The sequence below is a fragment of the Phyllostomus hastatus genome, unplaced genomic scaffold (assembly GCF_019186645.2).
Source record: "Phyllostomus hastatus isolate PE091 unplaced genomic scaffold, TTU_PhHast_1.1 phas_scaffold_78, whole genome shotgun sequence".
Taxonomy (NCBI): domain Eukaryota; kingdom Metazoa; phylum Chordata; class Mammalia; order Chiroptera; family Phyllostomidae; genus Phyllostomus; species Phyllostomus hastatus.
In genome coordinates this window covers 46,980,975-46,998,973 of record NW_025334041.1, presented here as the reverse complement: position 1 = coordinate 46,998,973, position 17,999 = coordinate 46,980,975, and the positions used below count along the sequence as shown (strand labels likewise).

Below are 17,999 nucleotides of genomic sequence, written 5' to 3'. Positions count from 1 at the left end.
ATAGTTTATGCAATAAATGGTGTTGGGGAATTGGCCAGGTACATGCAGAAAAATGAAACTAGATCATGTTCTTACATCACACACAAGAATAAATTCAAAATGCATCGAAGACTTAAATGTTAGACCCAAAACCATAAAATTCACAGAAGAAAACAGAGGCAGCAAACTCACACATTGCTTGTGGCAATATTTTATCAAATATATCTCCCCAGGCAAGAGAAACAAAAGAAAAAATAAACCAATGGGACTACATCAAACTAAAAAGTTTTTACACAACAAAGGAAATCATCCACAAAATATAAAGACAACCCACAGTATGGGAGAACATATTCGCTGATACATCTGATAAGGGATTAATATCCAAAATTTGTAAGAACTTACAAAACTCAACACCAAAAAAACCCAATTAAAAAGTGGATAAAGGACCTGAATAGACACTTCTCCAAAGAGGACATACAGATGGCCAACAGACGTATGAAAAGATACTCAACATTGTTAATCATCAAAGAAAAACAAACTTAAAACACCAGTGAGGTATCATCTCATACCTGTCAGAATGGCTATCATGCATAAATCAACATACAAAAAATGCTGGCTAGGACATTGGAGAAAGGGGAACATTGTTGGTGGGAATGCAGATTGGTGCAGCCAATGTAGAAAGCAGAATGGAGATACCTCAAAAATTTTACAAATGGAGCTGCCTTTGACCCAGCTATCTCACTTCTGGGAATATATATGAAAGAACTCAAAACACTAATTCAAAAGAACATAAGCACCCTTATGTTCACTGCAACATTAGTTACAATTGCCAAGATATGAAAGCAGCCCAAAATGTTCATCAGTAGATGAGTGGATAAAACAACTGTGGGACATTTACACAATGGAATACTACTTGGACAGAAAAAAGAACAAACTTTTACCCTTTGCAACAGTAATGGATGGACCCGGAGAATATTATGCTAGGTGAAAGAAGCCAGTCAGAGAAAGACAAATATGGTATGATTTCACTCATATGTGGAATCTAATGAACTGAACTAACAAGGAAAATGGGGACAGACTCATAGATGGAGAGCAGGATGACAGCTGGGGGTTGGATTAGGGATAGAGGGATTGAGCAAAAAGGAAAAAGGACTCACAGACATGGTCAACAGTTTGGTGAATGCTGTGGGGAAAGGAATATAAGGGGACTAAATGGTAGTGGGAAAAATACAATAAAGATTAAATTAAAAAATAAAATAAAATATCCTAGTGAAAATACAATGACTTGTAAAAATACCACCACTTGTTAAAATTCTAATTTTGGAGAATTTTATATCCCTCCTGCTTCTACATTCTGTCCTAATGTATTCTACTGTGGTTGGTACACAGTCCCTCAGATAATATATGTAATAAATTTCAATCTGTCTCCTTTTTTAGTTGCTGTTTTAATTCTGCTGGTTTCCTACTGCCTTTTAGTATGTTACCCAGGTTCCTGAAATAGGCACTAACTAGAACTGCTACTTTAAAGAACTGTAGCATTCAACTCATTGAAATCACATAAATAGTGTAAGATTTTTCTTTACATACAAGGGACATTTTGTTCAATAGCCCTTTACATGTATTATGTAATTCTAAAACTGTAAAATTCAAGGTGGTGAAAAGTAGGTTTATAGTTGTTCATATGGAAAATAATTCAGTAATTAATAAATAATTACAAGAATAAACTCTCTGTTTCCTATACTCACAACTGTAAACCTCCTTTAGCCTCCTTTGCTCTCTGGCCTTTCACAGAAAAAGTTTGTTGACCATAGCTCTAAATTTAATTTTAAATTCCAAAACAATCTAGAAAGTAAAACAGTATTTTCTACAACAGACATGCACTTTATAGTCATATCTAAATTAAAAGGCCTAGTAATGCAGAGGGCTGCATGGGTGGAGCACATGAGACAGAATTAGGTTAAGGATAATTTGGAAATCATGAGCATGTTGGAAACAGTGAAAGCTATAGAAGTAAATGAAACCTCCAGGACAATTTACAAAGTAAACTAAGTACAGACTTCTAGAAAACATAAATATTTAAGAAACAGGAGAAGAAACATTTACAAAGGAGATTAAAAAATAAAAACCAGATGGAAAACAGTATGGTGATTTCTCAAAATGTTAAACAGAATTACCCTATGACCCAGCAATACTCCTAAATTATATACCCATAAGAACTGAAATCAAGGATTTAAACAGAAACTTGTATACCAATATCTATAGCAGCATTACTTACAATAGCCAAAAGGTAAAAATATCTCAACTGTCCCTCAATAAATGAACAGATAAACAAAATATGGTACATCACATTAACTTCTATGTAGACAATGAATTGTACAAGGCAAATGGAATATTATTCAGCCATAAAAAGCAATGGAATTCTGATACATGCTACAACATTGATGAACCTAGAAAATATTATGCTAAATGAAATAAGCCAGAAACAAAAGAGTAAACATTTTATGACTCCATTTATATAAGGTATCTATAATAGGCAAATAGAGACAGACAATAAAAATAGAGGCTACCAGGCACTGGTACCTGGAGAAAAAAAGAGGCTGTTTAATTAGTACAAAGTTTCTGTCTGGAATTACAAAAGTTTGGACACAGTAGTGAGGGCTACAAAACACTGATAGTACTTAATGCCACTATATTCTTAAAAATAGTTAAAATGGTAAATTTTATGTTAAATGCATTTTACTATAATTAAAAGAAAAACCATCAAAGTCAAAACTACAAAGAGTTAATATAACAAATCGTACTAAGAGAACAAGAACATAAGGCCTGAAAACTATGCATTAGCTTAGATGCTAATAGCTACTAGCGTTCTAAAAGTACTATAAAAGCCAAATTATACCCAGCAGGAGGAAGAATAAAAGGGAGAACAATGAAAGGATTCAAGCATCTGAATGGCCCTACAATTTAGACAGTGCTCAAGGGATTACAGGAATGAGAAGCACAGATAATACTGACAGAAAAGTCAAGATTTAATCTAAATTAGTCACTCCCAAGCCCTACCTAGACCCATAAGGTGATGTTGGGGGCCTGGAGAATATAAAATGCTGTTGCTAAGATTTGGTAAGTAAAGCAGGTAGAACAAAGATGTGATAGGGTTGGTCTGTACCTGGCCCTAAGGGAGTGTCAGGGTATCGCTTCCCTTTCTCAGACTGGAAGTAGATTTGTTCTAGCCTAGAACTGGTGGCAGTAGATCTGTCCCTGCTGAGGCTAGATAGGTATAGGGTGGAGAGCAGTTCCTAGACCCCTAGACAATGATGTCATGAAGCTAGGGGTAGAGAGTCAACTGAAGTCCTGCTTGGTGTGGGACAGGGTGCTGCAGGACAGGAACTGTTCAGGAAAACAGAATCTATCCTGCTCAAAAGTGATGTTCAGACAGTGTCCTTGAAGGTATTTTAAAGATTGTATCGTCCAATCTCCAGTTTCAGAGACAAGATAACTGATCTAAGTGTCACAAACTCTAGATTCAAGCTCTAACTGTCACTAACTCACTGTATATCCTTGGGACATGCCATATAAAATCCTCTGGGTCTCAGTTTCTACATTTGTTAAATGAATTCAATTTTAAGTCACATGGTGTTATAATGGCAAAGAAAATATTAAAGCCCAGATCTCTTTTAAGTTGGTCTAGTACTTTCCCCACCAAACTTCAATTGTCCCCACTATACCTTCGAAATGTACTATTTATGCCCATGGATTAGTGACTTAATAAGGTAAATAGCTTTACCTCATTTTTGTATTACAAAATGGTAGTATGTGTCGCTTTATTAAGCGACATACAACTTCAATAAAGAAGTTACACAAAGCCTTTGAGTTCGGGTTATCATAAATATATGCCAGTTTAATTTTCATTACTTCACAAACTTTATAAATATGGAGAACATTTTTGGTCATTAAAATTATTTCTTTATGTAATATTTCCATTGTGAAAAACAAAAACAGGCTATTTTAAAATGTTTTAGTTTTAAATTATTGTCAAAAACTTAGAAGACAGAGAACAATTACCATTTTGTACAGTAATCTACCTATGTTGCCACATTTTTCTTGAGCCACTTTACAAATTTTAATTTTAATTTTTTATATAAAAAATCCTTACTCTTTAAAAAGCCATCAGAAATTATCATCCAAGCCATATTATACATGGTTAGTGCAGACATTTAAGTTAGGTGAACTGAAGATCTAAAAAATAGAAAAGTGCTATTCCTTAAATTAAAAGGCATTTAGAGAGGAAAAAGTTTATAGAATAATTTAATAAGCTGTAATTCCTCAGAAATTGAACTTTTATGATTTCCTTCTTCCTTATCAAAAATTTAATCTCTTCCCTGTATAAACTTTCAAAATATAGTCTGATTTCAATGAGAAGTTTATACCAGTGTTTTAGATGAAACCTCTAATTTTACTTTTAATATTAAAATATTCAATAACACACACTTGGGTATCATAATAGCACATGGATAAACTGGCTCCCAACAGTAATGGGTATAAAGGATCTCCATGAGTTCTTCACATGGGTTCTTCAGATATGTGATAAAAACTTTCCATTTCTTTTGTCCCTGTTATAAACCTATTATTTTTCAAAGACATCTTAATTACATACATTACAAGCATACAAGGAGTTTTTTTTAAATGGATACCAGGTTTCATTTAACAAATGTCCTCAGTTTATCACATGGGGCATTTTACTTCATTTAACTCTCTTTAACAAAAACCTGGCTCTTCAGACCTATGTGGCAGCATGGATCTAGATCTAAGCAACCCTGGGTTCACAGCTACCTCTACTTTTTACTAATTATGTAACCTTAGGTAAATCTGTTATTTCCTTGAGCTGAATTTCTTTTGTAAAACAGGAATAATACCTGCCTGACTTTTTACTGAGAAGATTAAGAGGTCTTATACACTGTATGGGTATACTGAGCTCTGTATTCACTATCACAAGTGAAAAAAATTAGTATGAAACACATGAGAAATTCAGCATAATTCTAAGAATAGTTCTAAACAATGCTAGGACATTACTTAAAAAAACTTTCGGAATATTAAGACAAAACCACATTTAAGTGGAAGTACTTCCTAATTAGGATAAGCAAATCACTATGTTAAAAGCAGCAGAAAGTATTAGTTTCTTGATAATGGATTAAGTGTAAAGAATCATAAACACAAATATTAAGTATTAGTGAAAATTGAACAAATAAGTTACTAGAAACATTTTATTATACACAAAATATTTTAGTGTCTTCAGTCATATAAATTCAGGCTAAAAGCACCCAACCACTTCAACAATTTAATAAATTCTGTCAGCAGGTGGCTCTAGTGACACTGAAATCACTATCAAATACTACAGCAAAACACAAGTGGTGAAAATGAAATGAATTTCAGAAATTTGGAGTCCAAAAGAATCACATTAATACTTCAATCCAAGCTCTCTTTTTCAAATAAAGATACCAAAGTTCACAAAGTTCAAAAAAAATTTAAAGGGCTCACTAGTATGTCAGTGGCAGACATAACTGAAAACTCAGATCTCTCACTTTAATACTCTCAGTCAACAAATTAGCGTATGCTACATTGCCAGGCACAGTACTAAGAGCCCTCCCTTCAAAATAGTTCACCTTTAACTTACACATGTCACATTTACTAATTTGTCCATCTCATCCTAAAACACACTTACTTATATAAAAAGCTCAATATAATGATTTCGAATGAGACCAAGGAATATTTGGTAGTAACAATATTAAAGGGAATACAATATTTGCAATCATGCTCCCAGTCTCTGAGAGGGAAAAGCAATTTGGCTTTTCTTTCAAAAAAAGTCTAGGAAAGAAGAAATGTAACATTCCCCATTTATATCTCTTCCCACTTTCCAGCTCCAGAAGAGTTTCTCATCTTTTTTTTTTTCTTATTTAATCAATTTAGGAATTCAGATGGTTCGAATGACAGAAGTAAAGAAGTAAAAAAGAATAGAAGATAAAAAACATACAATTCTCATAAACAGCTGACCTCTGGTTCAATTTTCCTATCCAATCCAGTGATAATAGACTCTAGGTTTTCTTTTACATTCCTTATCTTGTACAAAGGCCTGAAAATATGATTGTTATTACAGTCATTTATTATGTTGAATTTACTACTTCTAAAACTGAAACTACTACTTATATAAAACCATACATCAAAACAAGGTAGTTACATTAGAGAAATCATTCTTTGTAATATTAGTATAGTAAAGAAACTGTGACAGAAAAGGCCTAAAATCAACACATCATTAAATTTTGCCTCTGCCATTTATCTGCTCAGTGACTTCAGTCCCCTCACCTATAAATTGAGAACATCTACATAATAGCTATATCTGTATCTTTCTTATTCAGAAGAAGGTAGACTGTTATGATCTCACTTTTGCAACTGTTGAAACTAGCTTAGGCTTCACTGTTCTCTTCTCCTCTGAGTCCTACCCCTTTATTCCTCAGCCTACAGCTTCTCCATCCAATACAGTAAGCCACTACACATAGATGCTACTGAGCCCTTGAAATGTGGCCAGTTAAAAATGACAAGTGCTGGAAGTATAAAATACATACTAGATTTTAAACACTTAGTGTGAAAAATAAAACACAAAATATTTCATTAGTATTTTTATACTGACTAGATGTTAAAATGATAATACTCTGGATATAGTCAGTTAAATAAAAGATTTAACAAAATTATTCTCACTTTTTAAAAACCTTTTTAATATGGCTACTAGAAAATTTTAAAGTATACATATATCTCACATTATATTTCTACTACACAGTTCTGATCTAAACTTCTGACTTTCCATCTAATTATAATTTCCTTAAGAGTGAGGATAAAAGCTTACACTTCACCTTTGTAACCTGAACCTCTAGAATACCATTCTCCACAAACTTGATGCTTATAAATGATGATCCAAAATGTGCTATTTCTTGGATTGTTGGTATTATCCTATGAATGCATGTAGAAGGAAAAAGTCTACTTCTAGTATTAGCCTCATTTATGGACATGCAGTTAATTTAAAAACTTGACAAATATAGCTTCCTGGTAAGAAAGGTATTCCAGTTGTTATCATTTTGCTTATCAAGTTTTTAAAAATATTTATACTCAAAACTATAAACTATATTTATAGTTTTCTCTATATATCCTTACTCATTCACATTTTCAACTATACCAAGGATTACACCAAATACTAGTGAAAAAACCAGTCAGTCATTACGTTACTCTGTATGTTGTTCTGGTATTTTTCAAATCTCAGGACAAACAAAATAGACATCAAAGCTTCCTGCCGAGATCTAAGAGTGGCTAATATGCAGCTTTTTAGGGTATGTTAGAGTCTCAACTATAGCCACTGGCTTCTCCATTTCTAGGTTGATTCACCAACGTCTAGGTTGATTTGTTATATCTATATATATATATAGTAAAAAGTTACTTTTAAATAAAACATCTGTTAAATTTGACTATGAAAATGTTTATAATTGCTTAAGAAAAAGCTTAGGCTAGTAAAACAAAATTTTAATCTTCTTATTAAAACAGATATCCCTAAATCATAGCCTATTAATATTCACTAATCAGGTATTCCTCAAGTATTTTACAACTTTTTTTTAGTCCAAATATTCAGGAAAAGTCAATTCTTAGCAAGGTAGTAAAGAAAAAGGAGTAAAATACAAGCTCCTTAACTCTAAAGGAAAGCCAAAACAAACCCAAGCTTTTCAAAACTTAGTGATGAGAGGAAAACACGTATGTAACAAAGAAAAAATTGGACTTGGTGAGAATAATGACTTGTATTTTAGAAACACAATAATCCAAGAGCAAATGTTACTGAATATGGAAATACTGAAACAATTTAACAAATCCATTCTTCACTGATCTTAAACTAGACCTTCAATTTCCTATCTATAAGATGCTACAGCTAGACTAGATGGAATCTAAGTAATCAAAAAAAAAATTTCTTTTTAGCCTTAGAAGAGTATAAATTTGGTCCAGTACATTAATTCACTCAATAAATAGTAACTAAGTACCTGGCCTTGGCCGGTGTGGCTCAATGGATTGAGTGCGGCCTGCAACCTAAAGGTTCCTCAGTTCCATTCCTAGTCAGGCCACATGCCTGGGTTGCAGGCCAGGTCCCTGGGGGTGGGGGCGGGGTGCAAGAGGCAACCACACATTGATGTTTCTCTCCCTCTCTTTCTCCTTCCCTTCCCTCTCTCTAAAAATAAATAAATAAAATCTTCCAAAAACTAAAGAAGTACCTCCTAAATCTTAAATTAGTGTAATTTATTAGTGATACACTGTATTTTAGCAGTACAATTTTTTTTGTTCTGTTTTAAAGTAACTAACATAGCCCTGGCCAGAGTGGCTTGGTTGGTTGGAGCATCCTCCCGTGCACAGAAGGTCTCGGGTTCAATTCCCAGTCAGAGCACATACCTAGGTTGCGGATTTGGTCCCCAGTCGGGGAGTATACGGGTCCAGTTTCTCTCTCACATCAATGTCTCTCTGTCTCTGTCCCTCTCTCTCTCTCTCTAAAAAAATCAATAAATGTATCCTTGGGCAAGGATTAAAAAAAAACCCTAACAAACATATAATTATTAACAGTATATAGTCACATGAGTACAAAATGTAATCTTCTCTTTTTAAAAAACATTTTACTTTCAAATAATTATGTAGCTTCACAGGAGGTTTACAAAGAAATGTACATGGAAGTCCCATGCACCCCATCCTCCAGCAGTCTGCATCTTACACAACTATAGTTATCTTTTGATTGTGTTTTTGAAATTGAAAGAAAGCAACATGTTAATTGTATCAAAGGTTCTTATAAAACCAACACTGACCAGGTGGTTCAGTGGGTGAGAGCATCATTCTGTACACCAAAAGGTGGCAGACTCGATTCCCAGTCAGGACACATATGTAGGTTGCAGGTTCCATCCCCAGTTGGGGTGTGTACAGGAGGCAACTGATCAATGTTTCTCTCTCCCCACCCCTTCCTTTCTCTCTAATCCTCGGGTGAGAATTATAAATAAATAGTAAATAAATAAAAACCTTTTCTGAAACAGCTCCAAAAGCTTTATGTTTCTGTCAAAAGGGGAAAAAAGTGATTTATGGTTTTTTCCAAGCTTCCAGGATTTAAGTTTTGTTTTTTCAAACTCCCAGGTTTTATATTTAAAAAGAGAATTTAAAAATTCATAAATTAAACCAAAAAAAACAAAAAAGTCTAATGGTTGTCCCAGAGTAAAAATTGTTACCAGCTATACTCTGTGTGCACTGAGTGGGGGAACTATGCCCAAGTGGCATACACCTGTATGCAGAATACAAAAACAAAATTTCCTAAAACAAAATACTTCTTCAAAGATAGTCATTCTGTAATTACCGACAAGCTTGATAATTTTTCTGTAATAAAAATGACCCTATTTACATCAGAAAAGATTTGGCTCCATAATATAAAACATACTTATATTCCATTAATACTTTATAAATATATTTAATAAAGAAAATAGGTAGGAAACTATTCCCTATACTGGTCTCTTTCTGTGTATTATTCATTCTCTTTTAACTGTATAATTTTATGGTTTTCATAATTTAATTTCTTGAATTTATGAAGAGATTCAATTTATGAATTATTTATAGTAGCCATATCAGACATTCAAAGAAGGCACATGTGTATCTCACATGGTGTACTAAACAAGTTACTATCTAGTATATAAATAACATTTCATGAATTCTATCTTGTATTAATTGCTTAAAAGGCTAATTTTAAAAAATTCTGTCAAAGGTGCAAAAAAATCCTTGATTATTACTGATAAATGCCTGTAACTATTATTAGATATGGATTTGCATCTATAAGATGCTTTATATTAAGACTAGTACTTCAGACTTGGAACTCAAGCCCTTGCCTCTCAAGCCCTGCTTCCAGGTTCTTTCCTTTCTTAGTAGTGGCCCTATTTGGACAGCAATCAACTGTCACAAGAGTACCTGCTCTGGAAATCTATTATTTTACAATAAAAATAACTCATACATAGCACAAAAAAAAATGGCTCTTAAAAATTACAATAATCATACAGTTAGATAAACTGTATAGTACATTTTAAGAATATTAGATACCATCTCTGTCTTTCCTGACAGCATAAGAAGCAGTGGTAAAAATACTTCTATGCCACTGGAAATGCCAGCAAAAGAACAAGAATTTTCATCCTTTCCATATACCAGTTCTAGCAACCCTAAAATAAATTTCCTTTTTTAAAAAACTTAAGTTAACTTTCTGGTCAGTAAGAGTCCCATTAAGCAACTATATACTGAATCAGAGAACAAACATATCCATCGTTCCATCCTTCAACTTCTAACATTATCACTTGAATCCCTTACAATTCCCAAAAACAAATAATCAATCAATCTTCACAGCAATAACTTAGTGTCAAAGTGGCTGGTCATTCAAACCCAAGATAAAACAAAATCTATCCATACAACTGCCTAGACCAAATAGCCTGGAAGCAAAGTAAGAACCTGTCACTGAATCCATTAGAAATGGCTCCCATAAAAGCAAAAAATATCAAAATCATCATCCAGCAGAAAACATCCCCTTTTTCTTATTTTAAAAAATGGCTTGAGCCCTGGCTGGGTGGCTCAGTTGGTTGGAGCATCATCCCATACACCAAAAGGCTGTGGGTTTGATTGCCAGTCAGAGCACATACCTATGTTGCAGGTTAGATCCCCAGCTGAGGTGTGTACAGGATGCAACTCATTATATCTCTTTCTCTCTGAATCCATTCCTTCCCCTCTAAAATCAATAAACATATCCTCAGTCAAGGATGAAAAAAGAAAAAGAAAAAGAAAAAGAAAAAAGAAATAAATGGCTGGAATTTTGTTTTTCAACTCTGTTGGTTATAGCACTGTCCCAATACACCAAAGTTCTGAGTTCAATTCCCAGTCAGGGCACATACAAGAATCAACCAATGAATGCATAAATAAGTGGAACAACAAACTGATGTTTCTCTCTCTCTCTCTCTCTCTGAAAATCAGTACATTTTTAAAAAAGACTTAGAAAAAGATACACCATTTTGACTCAAAAGTTATTATAAAATAATTTTAGTTAAAGGAATTTTTGCCTTTAATCGTCTGGTATTTTATTTTAGCCAAGGGTCTAAAATGAGAAAAATATAAACGCAAATCAAGCACTACTTTGTTATGCTAAAATAACTGTATGAAATATTTTGCCTTTCCCTATTCAAAAATACCTTAAAATACTTACTCCGAGCCTGCAGCCATTTCCAAGTATGACGTTTCTGCTGTATCGACCCCCAATGGGATCACTATGCTCATGACGTTCGCCTCTGATAAATTCGATTACTATGGAGTCCTATGCATTGGTATCCAAAACACTGGGGCATGCCAGCCACAGTGCTCATTGCAAACATCTAAGTGCATCCACAAACCCTGTTTAAAAGAAAAGGGAACCAAAAAGTTTTAAAAAATCATCTTTCTATTCCCAGCAACAGTCATACTATAACAATTAATAGTAAGTAAAAAACATAAGGAAAGCATTCTTTATTAAAATATTGATATACATTACAATATGCTCAGGAAATCTCTACTATATTTATTTTCCTAGAATTACATTATGTGACTGTGGTCAAAAAAATGATTCATAATCTTCCTTAGGAAATGAATTTAGGCTGCCAAAAGGAAGATCACTATTTATACTGCTTAATGAAAAACAAACAAATATTATATTATTCATTTTAAAAAATAAATGTAATTTCTTATAGCACTAGTATCCAAAAAAAATAAGTCTTCTTGATTCAGTGTGATCTAAAAATAAACAAATATTGAGTACTTACTATGGACTAAGCACCATACTAAGCTTTTACATGGATGATCTATTTAATCCCCACAACTCTGAGATATGGATCTCCATTTTGCCACTGAGGAGCACAACAGCAAGAAAAGTTAAATAACTTAACCAAGGCTGCTCAGCCTAAGAGATAAAACAGGATTCGGACCAATTCCATGCTATTATTTAAGTATATAGAAAAGGAAAGCTATTTTATTTGTAATAAAACCAACTGCTTTACAATGGTTGACTATTTTCCATACTACAGAAACACATGTACATTGAGGGGGTTCTCTATGTCATTATCACAGACGATTAGTTCTAGAGAGAACATATGCTTGGGATATTTTGTAAAACAAATTTACCATAATGACAAAAATATATTCAACTTCAACATCAATTTTTAAAATCTAAACTCACTGTATAACACTTGCTATATGTACAGTTTGTGAAATAACTACTCAAAATCTTTTCAGCAATGATATAGTACAAATCAGGACCAAAACAGATGGAGATAATCCTATAAACATGAAAAGAACAACAGTCAGAACCCTGTCATGTTATACCTGAAATGCTGAAAAGCAATTTCTTCAAATAGTAGTTCTTGTATTTATCTTTAATATTTACAAGTAAACTTGAGAGTTCCTACTCAGGTTAATTCCTATTTGAAAGATGATGCAGACTGTGAGCTCATTCCTTATGAGGGAAAATACCAAAATAGGAAAACAAGGTGGTAATTGTGGTTTGAATTCCACAAGAATACTAGTCTTTACTTTTAAACCATATATGACTCAGGGAGAGCTACTAGGTTACAAGTTATTATAAAAATATATAATAATAGGCAATTGCACCTAAAAGTTTAAAACATAACCCCTGAACCTCTTTAGGCATCAGGTTCCTAATTTATAAAATGGGGATTTATCCTCTTAGTGCTTCTGTGGAAAAAAAAGAAAATAACCAATGCAAAGTACTTCATATGTTGCATTACACATATTTAGCAATCAGTAAGTAGTAGCCACATATGAAGAGTTACTCTTATATTATCACACACACACACACACACACACACACACACAAATGTGGATAGGAAAACTCTCTAGTTCTCATTTAAAGAGAATCTTCTAATAGTTTTGAAAACAAAGTAATTATGGTTTCTACATGCCACATTTTTATGGCTTGTTCCATCAAATTAAAATCATCCTCTAAAAACAAAGCAGAGGGAGAAAAAGAAAAAGTTGTCCTACATTCTTTTCTGCACTTATCACCATATTAATTACTTCATAAAAGCCATATTTATTAGCCTACACAAAGCTATAAAATTTCTAAATGACAAAATGCAAGCCATATACAAAACTCTAAGTTTGTTCTATTCAAATATTAAATAATTATGTGTTTCTCTAAAATGCTGAAGGCTCGGACCTAACAACAGGTAACAACTGCAATTTTTAAAAATATTTTTCTTCCTTTTGGTAGCTTCTAGATGGTAGATATTTTTCACTCAGCTTATCTTTATGTTAAATTCATTGAAAATCTTGTATTTTAGGTATATGTTGTTAAATATTTAGCTGTGCTTTTTTTTTTTTTAGAAACAGAGGCAGAAAAAGGAAAGCAGAAATCAAATCATTATGCATTCTTTTAGGTAACTGAGTAATATTTCCAACCTAAAAGAATCTTTTTAAATATGTACTAGCAGCATACCCTATTTGTATATATTGAATAAATATACAATCCTCAATAAACACTACAATTAAGTTGTTTTTAAATAGCAGCGGAGAGTTTGCCATAAGCCTATTTCAGACAATGGCTTATATTTGTGTGATTGCTGCCTGTCTCTCAAACTCCACACAGTGCCTGGGACATAACAGGCACTCTACAAAGGATTGGTGAATGAATTAGAGCACCAGAATAAAACTGTAGTGCTGGCCTCATTTATCAAATGAGTTATCAACCTATACAATTAAGTGCTATAAAACAACTATATGACACCTCTACAGAAAAGCATCTCTAAAAAACACAGGTCATCCCCAGGATAAAGACACATCACCATATGTGAAACAGAATCACAGACTGAGTTTGCTTCAATAGGGAAGAACTCACAAGAAGATCAGAAGACAAGGGGTCACGTCTCTTGAGACCACAAATTGGCAAATAATTTTACTATATTCATTAATACCAAAAAACTCTACAGCCAAAAAAGCTCACTGTTTAAAACCCCAGGTGATACTTAATAAAATCATAAATTCATTAGAGTTAAATCATTGTGCCTTAAAAAAATAAAAAGAAAAAAGAGAAAACCAATGAAATAAACAGAAAAAACGTGAGCTTATAACACAGGTACAACTAGAGGAAAACCAATTCAATACAATCCAAACAATTAGCACAAAGTTTTCACATCTTGTATGTGAATAAAAAAAAAAACACAAACAAAAAACAAAAAACTCCTGGTTATCCAACTGGCAAGTAAAATATATACAAAATACATTGAGAATAAATGGCAGCCATTAAAAAATAATATAAAAGCAAATACCATGAGATGTCTGGTAAATCTGAGGTCCAAGAAAGAATAAATGTCTTCACAAAACCTGCTATCCAGAATAGACCTAGAAACCAAGTGAACATAGGAGTATTGAGCTGTTTTTAAATGGCATAAAATTATAGGTACTTTCATCTAATGTGGCCCCTAAAATCAAAGGGACTCATACAAAGACAGCAGCTAATTCTTAAAAAGATAAATATATTCTTTACTTTTTTAGACATATAAACGTAAACACAAGTAAAGGCAACAATTAAAGCTAGAAACCAAATCAAACAAAAAAACAAACTGGAAAATACAATATTAAAAACAGATTTAGCAAAGCATTGGCAATGATGCCAAAACAAAACCCTAAATTAGGAAAAACAAGTTAGAGGCAAGGAAAGCCATTAAACTAGAAAACATTCTATCAATCCTGGCAGGGAGGCTCAGTTGGTTGGAGCATCATGCCATACACCAAAAGGTTGCAAGTTCAATTCCCAGTCAGGGCACGTAACTAGGTTATGAGTTCTATCCCTAGTAGGGGTGCATACTGGAGGCAACAGATGATTGTTTCTCATATCAATGTCTCTATTGCTCTCTCACAATAAATAAATCAATAAATCAATAAATCAATAAACATATCCTCAGGTGAGGATTAAAAAAAACACTATCAGAAAGACTGGAAGACTAAAGCTGCTTTTATGGCCATGTTAAAAAGCTCAGAAAACAAAAATATATTGCTGAAAAGATTAATATGATACCCAAAGGCAGACAGGATGGAAATGAGGACTTTTATCTTCCAAAATTACAAATAAAAATGCCCAATCTAAAATAATCTCTTTGAGGAAAAGGTCAGTTATTACCATCTTTCTGTCCTTGATAAGCACCTTACCCAGAGCTCAACAAATATTTAAAGTTAAGTCAATGTTTGTATTTGGACATATATCACTAAGAGAATAGGTGGGTTAATTTTGAGCTGAACTACTAACAGAAATGAAATAAAGAAAGTTGAAAGAAATTGTAAGGGACCACAAACCAGAGACTTCATTTTAAATCAGAAATAAAACTGCCCTCATTATTCATTTAAGATTTTTTTATTTAGCTCTGGCTGGTATGGTTCAGTAGATTGAGTGCTGGCCTATGTACCAAAAGGTTACTGGTTCAATTCCCAGTCAGGGCACACGCCTGGATTGCGGGCCAGGATCCCCAATTGGGGGATTGTGAGAGGCAACCAATCAATGTATCTCTCGCACATCAATGTTTCTCTCCCTCTCTTCCCCTCTCTCTAAAAAAGTAAATAAAAATCTTTTTTTAAAAAAGGTTTTTTGTTTATAGTAGCTAAGGTATAATAAAAAGAATACTTGCTGCTCAGGATCTATTACCAAGTTACTATCTATGAAACTTTGGGAAAGTCACTTCACTATTCTGGGCTTCAACTTAAATGGGTTAGTTAGGTTGATAATCTTACAGTTAAATCTTAGTCCAAGTACATTAACAGAATTATTCCGGATAATCAAAACAAAGGAATAAATATCAGACTCTAAAAAGCCAAAAAAGATTGACAATGGAATGAATTATGAGCTCCAATTGGGTATTAGTATTAATATTAGTATCAGACAGTGCTGTATGAGCACTAACCTGATACTCAAATCCTTCTCAACTGAGGTTATAACAGTTCTAACACACTCAGTGCTACAATGCTTAATCCTTACAAAGAGCCTATGTTGTATGTTTATTACCCCCATTTTACAACTAAGGCAGAGAGGTTAAACATGCATAAAGTTCCACAGCTAATAAATAGTAGAATCAGGATTTGACCCCTGGCAGTCTGATTCCATAACCAACACATTAGTATGCTTGAAATTAAAATTTGCCAGATGACTGGTAAAATAAATAATCTAGAATTTACAATTATGGGTAAAAAACTGACAACTGCCTTTCTCAAAAAGAGGAGAAATTAAATAAATACATAAATGTCTCACTCCAGAACATCTGGCACACTAAATGAAACATAATCAAAACCCACCTTGTTCCTCCCCCAAACCCGATCTACTTATAAACTTAAACACATTCCATAACAATGAATTAAAACACTGCAAAGGTAGAGATGCATGGATTTCAAGTCTAAAATTTGTGTTTAAAGTATTTCAGGGTTAGTGCTAATCACATAATAGAAAAATACAGATCTTCAAATTTCATATATTGACAGGAACACATACCTCACTAGTGAATTAAAAACAATCCATAAATTAAGGGAACCATGCTCCAAATTTGAGATTTACTAATGTATGCTTAAGTATATCCCCTTACTTCTAAACAGAACTATTTGTGAAGCAAAGACCATCAATCTACCCATTTAAATATTAACTCAAAATAATTTTAACTTGAGGCTCCCTTAAATAGCCATTTGGCCCCTGGAGACAAAGAATTTCACCAATTCAACTTATACTAATATTTTTTTAGCAAATAAAATCTCTAAAAAAATCTGTCTTTTCATAGTCAGGTTACTGTTAGTGGACCTTGGGAGTTGAGAGGAGGTGGAAGAAGGTATGGGGGGATAAATGTTGATGGACAGAGACATGACTTTGGGTAGTAAACACACAATACAGTGTGTAGATAATGTGTTATAGAACTGAGCACCTGAAACCTGTACAAATTTGTTACCCAGTGCTACCCCAATAAATTCAATTAAGAAAAGAAAAATGAAAACCTATATATAAATGTTCAAAAAGCACATTTTCTTGTCCTATGAGAGTTTCACTATTTTGCCCTGGCTGGTGTAGCTCAGTGGACTGATCATGGGCTGAGAACCAAAGGGTCACCAGTTTGATTCCCAGTCACAGCACACGCCTGGGTTGCGGGCCAGGTCCCCGGAAGGGGGTGTGCAAGAGGCAACCACACACTGGTGTTTCTCTCCCTCTCTCCTTCCCTTCACCTTTCTCTAAAAATAAATAAATACAATCTTTAAAAAGTTTTTAATTAGAAAAGTTTTACAGTTTCACTATCATGTTTAGTAAAATTCCACTCAACTGTAACTACATAAAATTCAGTATCAAAGTAACAACCATTCAGCTTTCAAAATCTGTCACTTATCAATAATGGTTACTTATTCTTTTGAAGCCTTAGTTCCTCATTTGTAAATAGGAATAATCATAGAACACAGTATATCTGAATTGTTTTAAGGATTGTGTATGGCACTTAAGTGTTTTCTATGATAACCAGGTAAGATTTCTGAGAATTACATACATATTTAGTCATTAAAAGATAAGTATTAGAGAACAATTCTCATTTATTATATTTATGAAGTTCAAGTACACTATTAAGAAGTTCTGATCCATTCCAGACAATGTTTACTGATGTTACTGAGAGAGGAACCGAGGAACCAAGTCTGGGGGTTAAGGGGAGGAAGAGAGAAAGAACATCAACTGGTTGCCTCCTGTATGCACCCTGACCAGGGACCAACCTGCACCTTGGTATCTGCCCTAACTTGGAACTGAACCCACAACCTTTTGGTGTAGGAGACAACACTCCAACTAACTGAGCCACCCAGCCAGGGCAACAGACAAACCTCTTTATTACACACTGCCTAACCACTGTTCTGTACAAGTGAAACTAACAAAATATCGGGCTGGCCAAATA

General features: G+C 33.5%; 1 protein-coding gene across 3 annotated transcripts in view; it reads right to left on the bottom strand.

Moving 5' to 3' along the window:
* Window positions 1-17,999, bottom strand: part of KMT2E (lysine methyltransferase 2E (inactive)) — an 87,883-nt gene that overhangs the window by 51,186 nt on the left and 18,698 nt on the right. For 2 of the 3 annotated variants that reach the window (XM_045828323.1, XM_045828325.1), the window contains exons 2-3: window positions 14,373-14,445; window positions 11,264-11,448 (exon numbers count right to left, since the gene is read on the bottom strand). In XM_045828323.1, the coding sequence (XP_045684279.1) occupies window positions 11,264-11,334 (71 nt within the window). In that variant the 5' untranslated portion in view covers window positions 11,335-11,448; window positions 14,373-14,445. The remainder of the gene's footprint in view (window positions 1-11,263; window positions 11,449-14,372; window positions 14,446-17,999) is intronic. The other variant, XM_045828324.1, reaches the window with a different exon arrangement.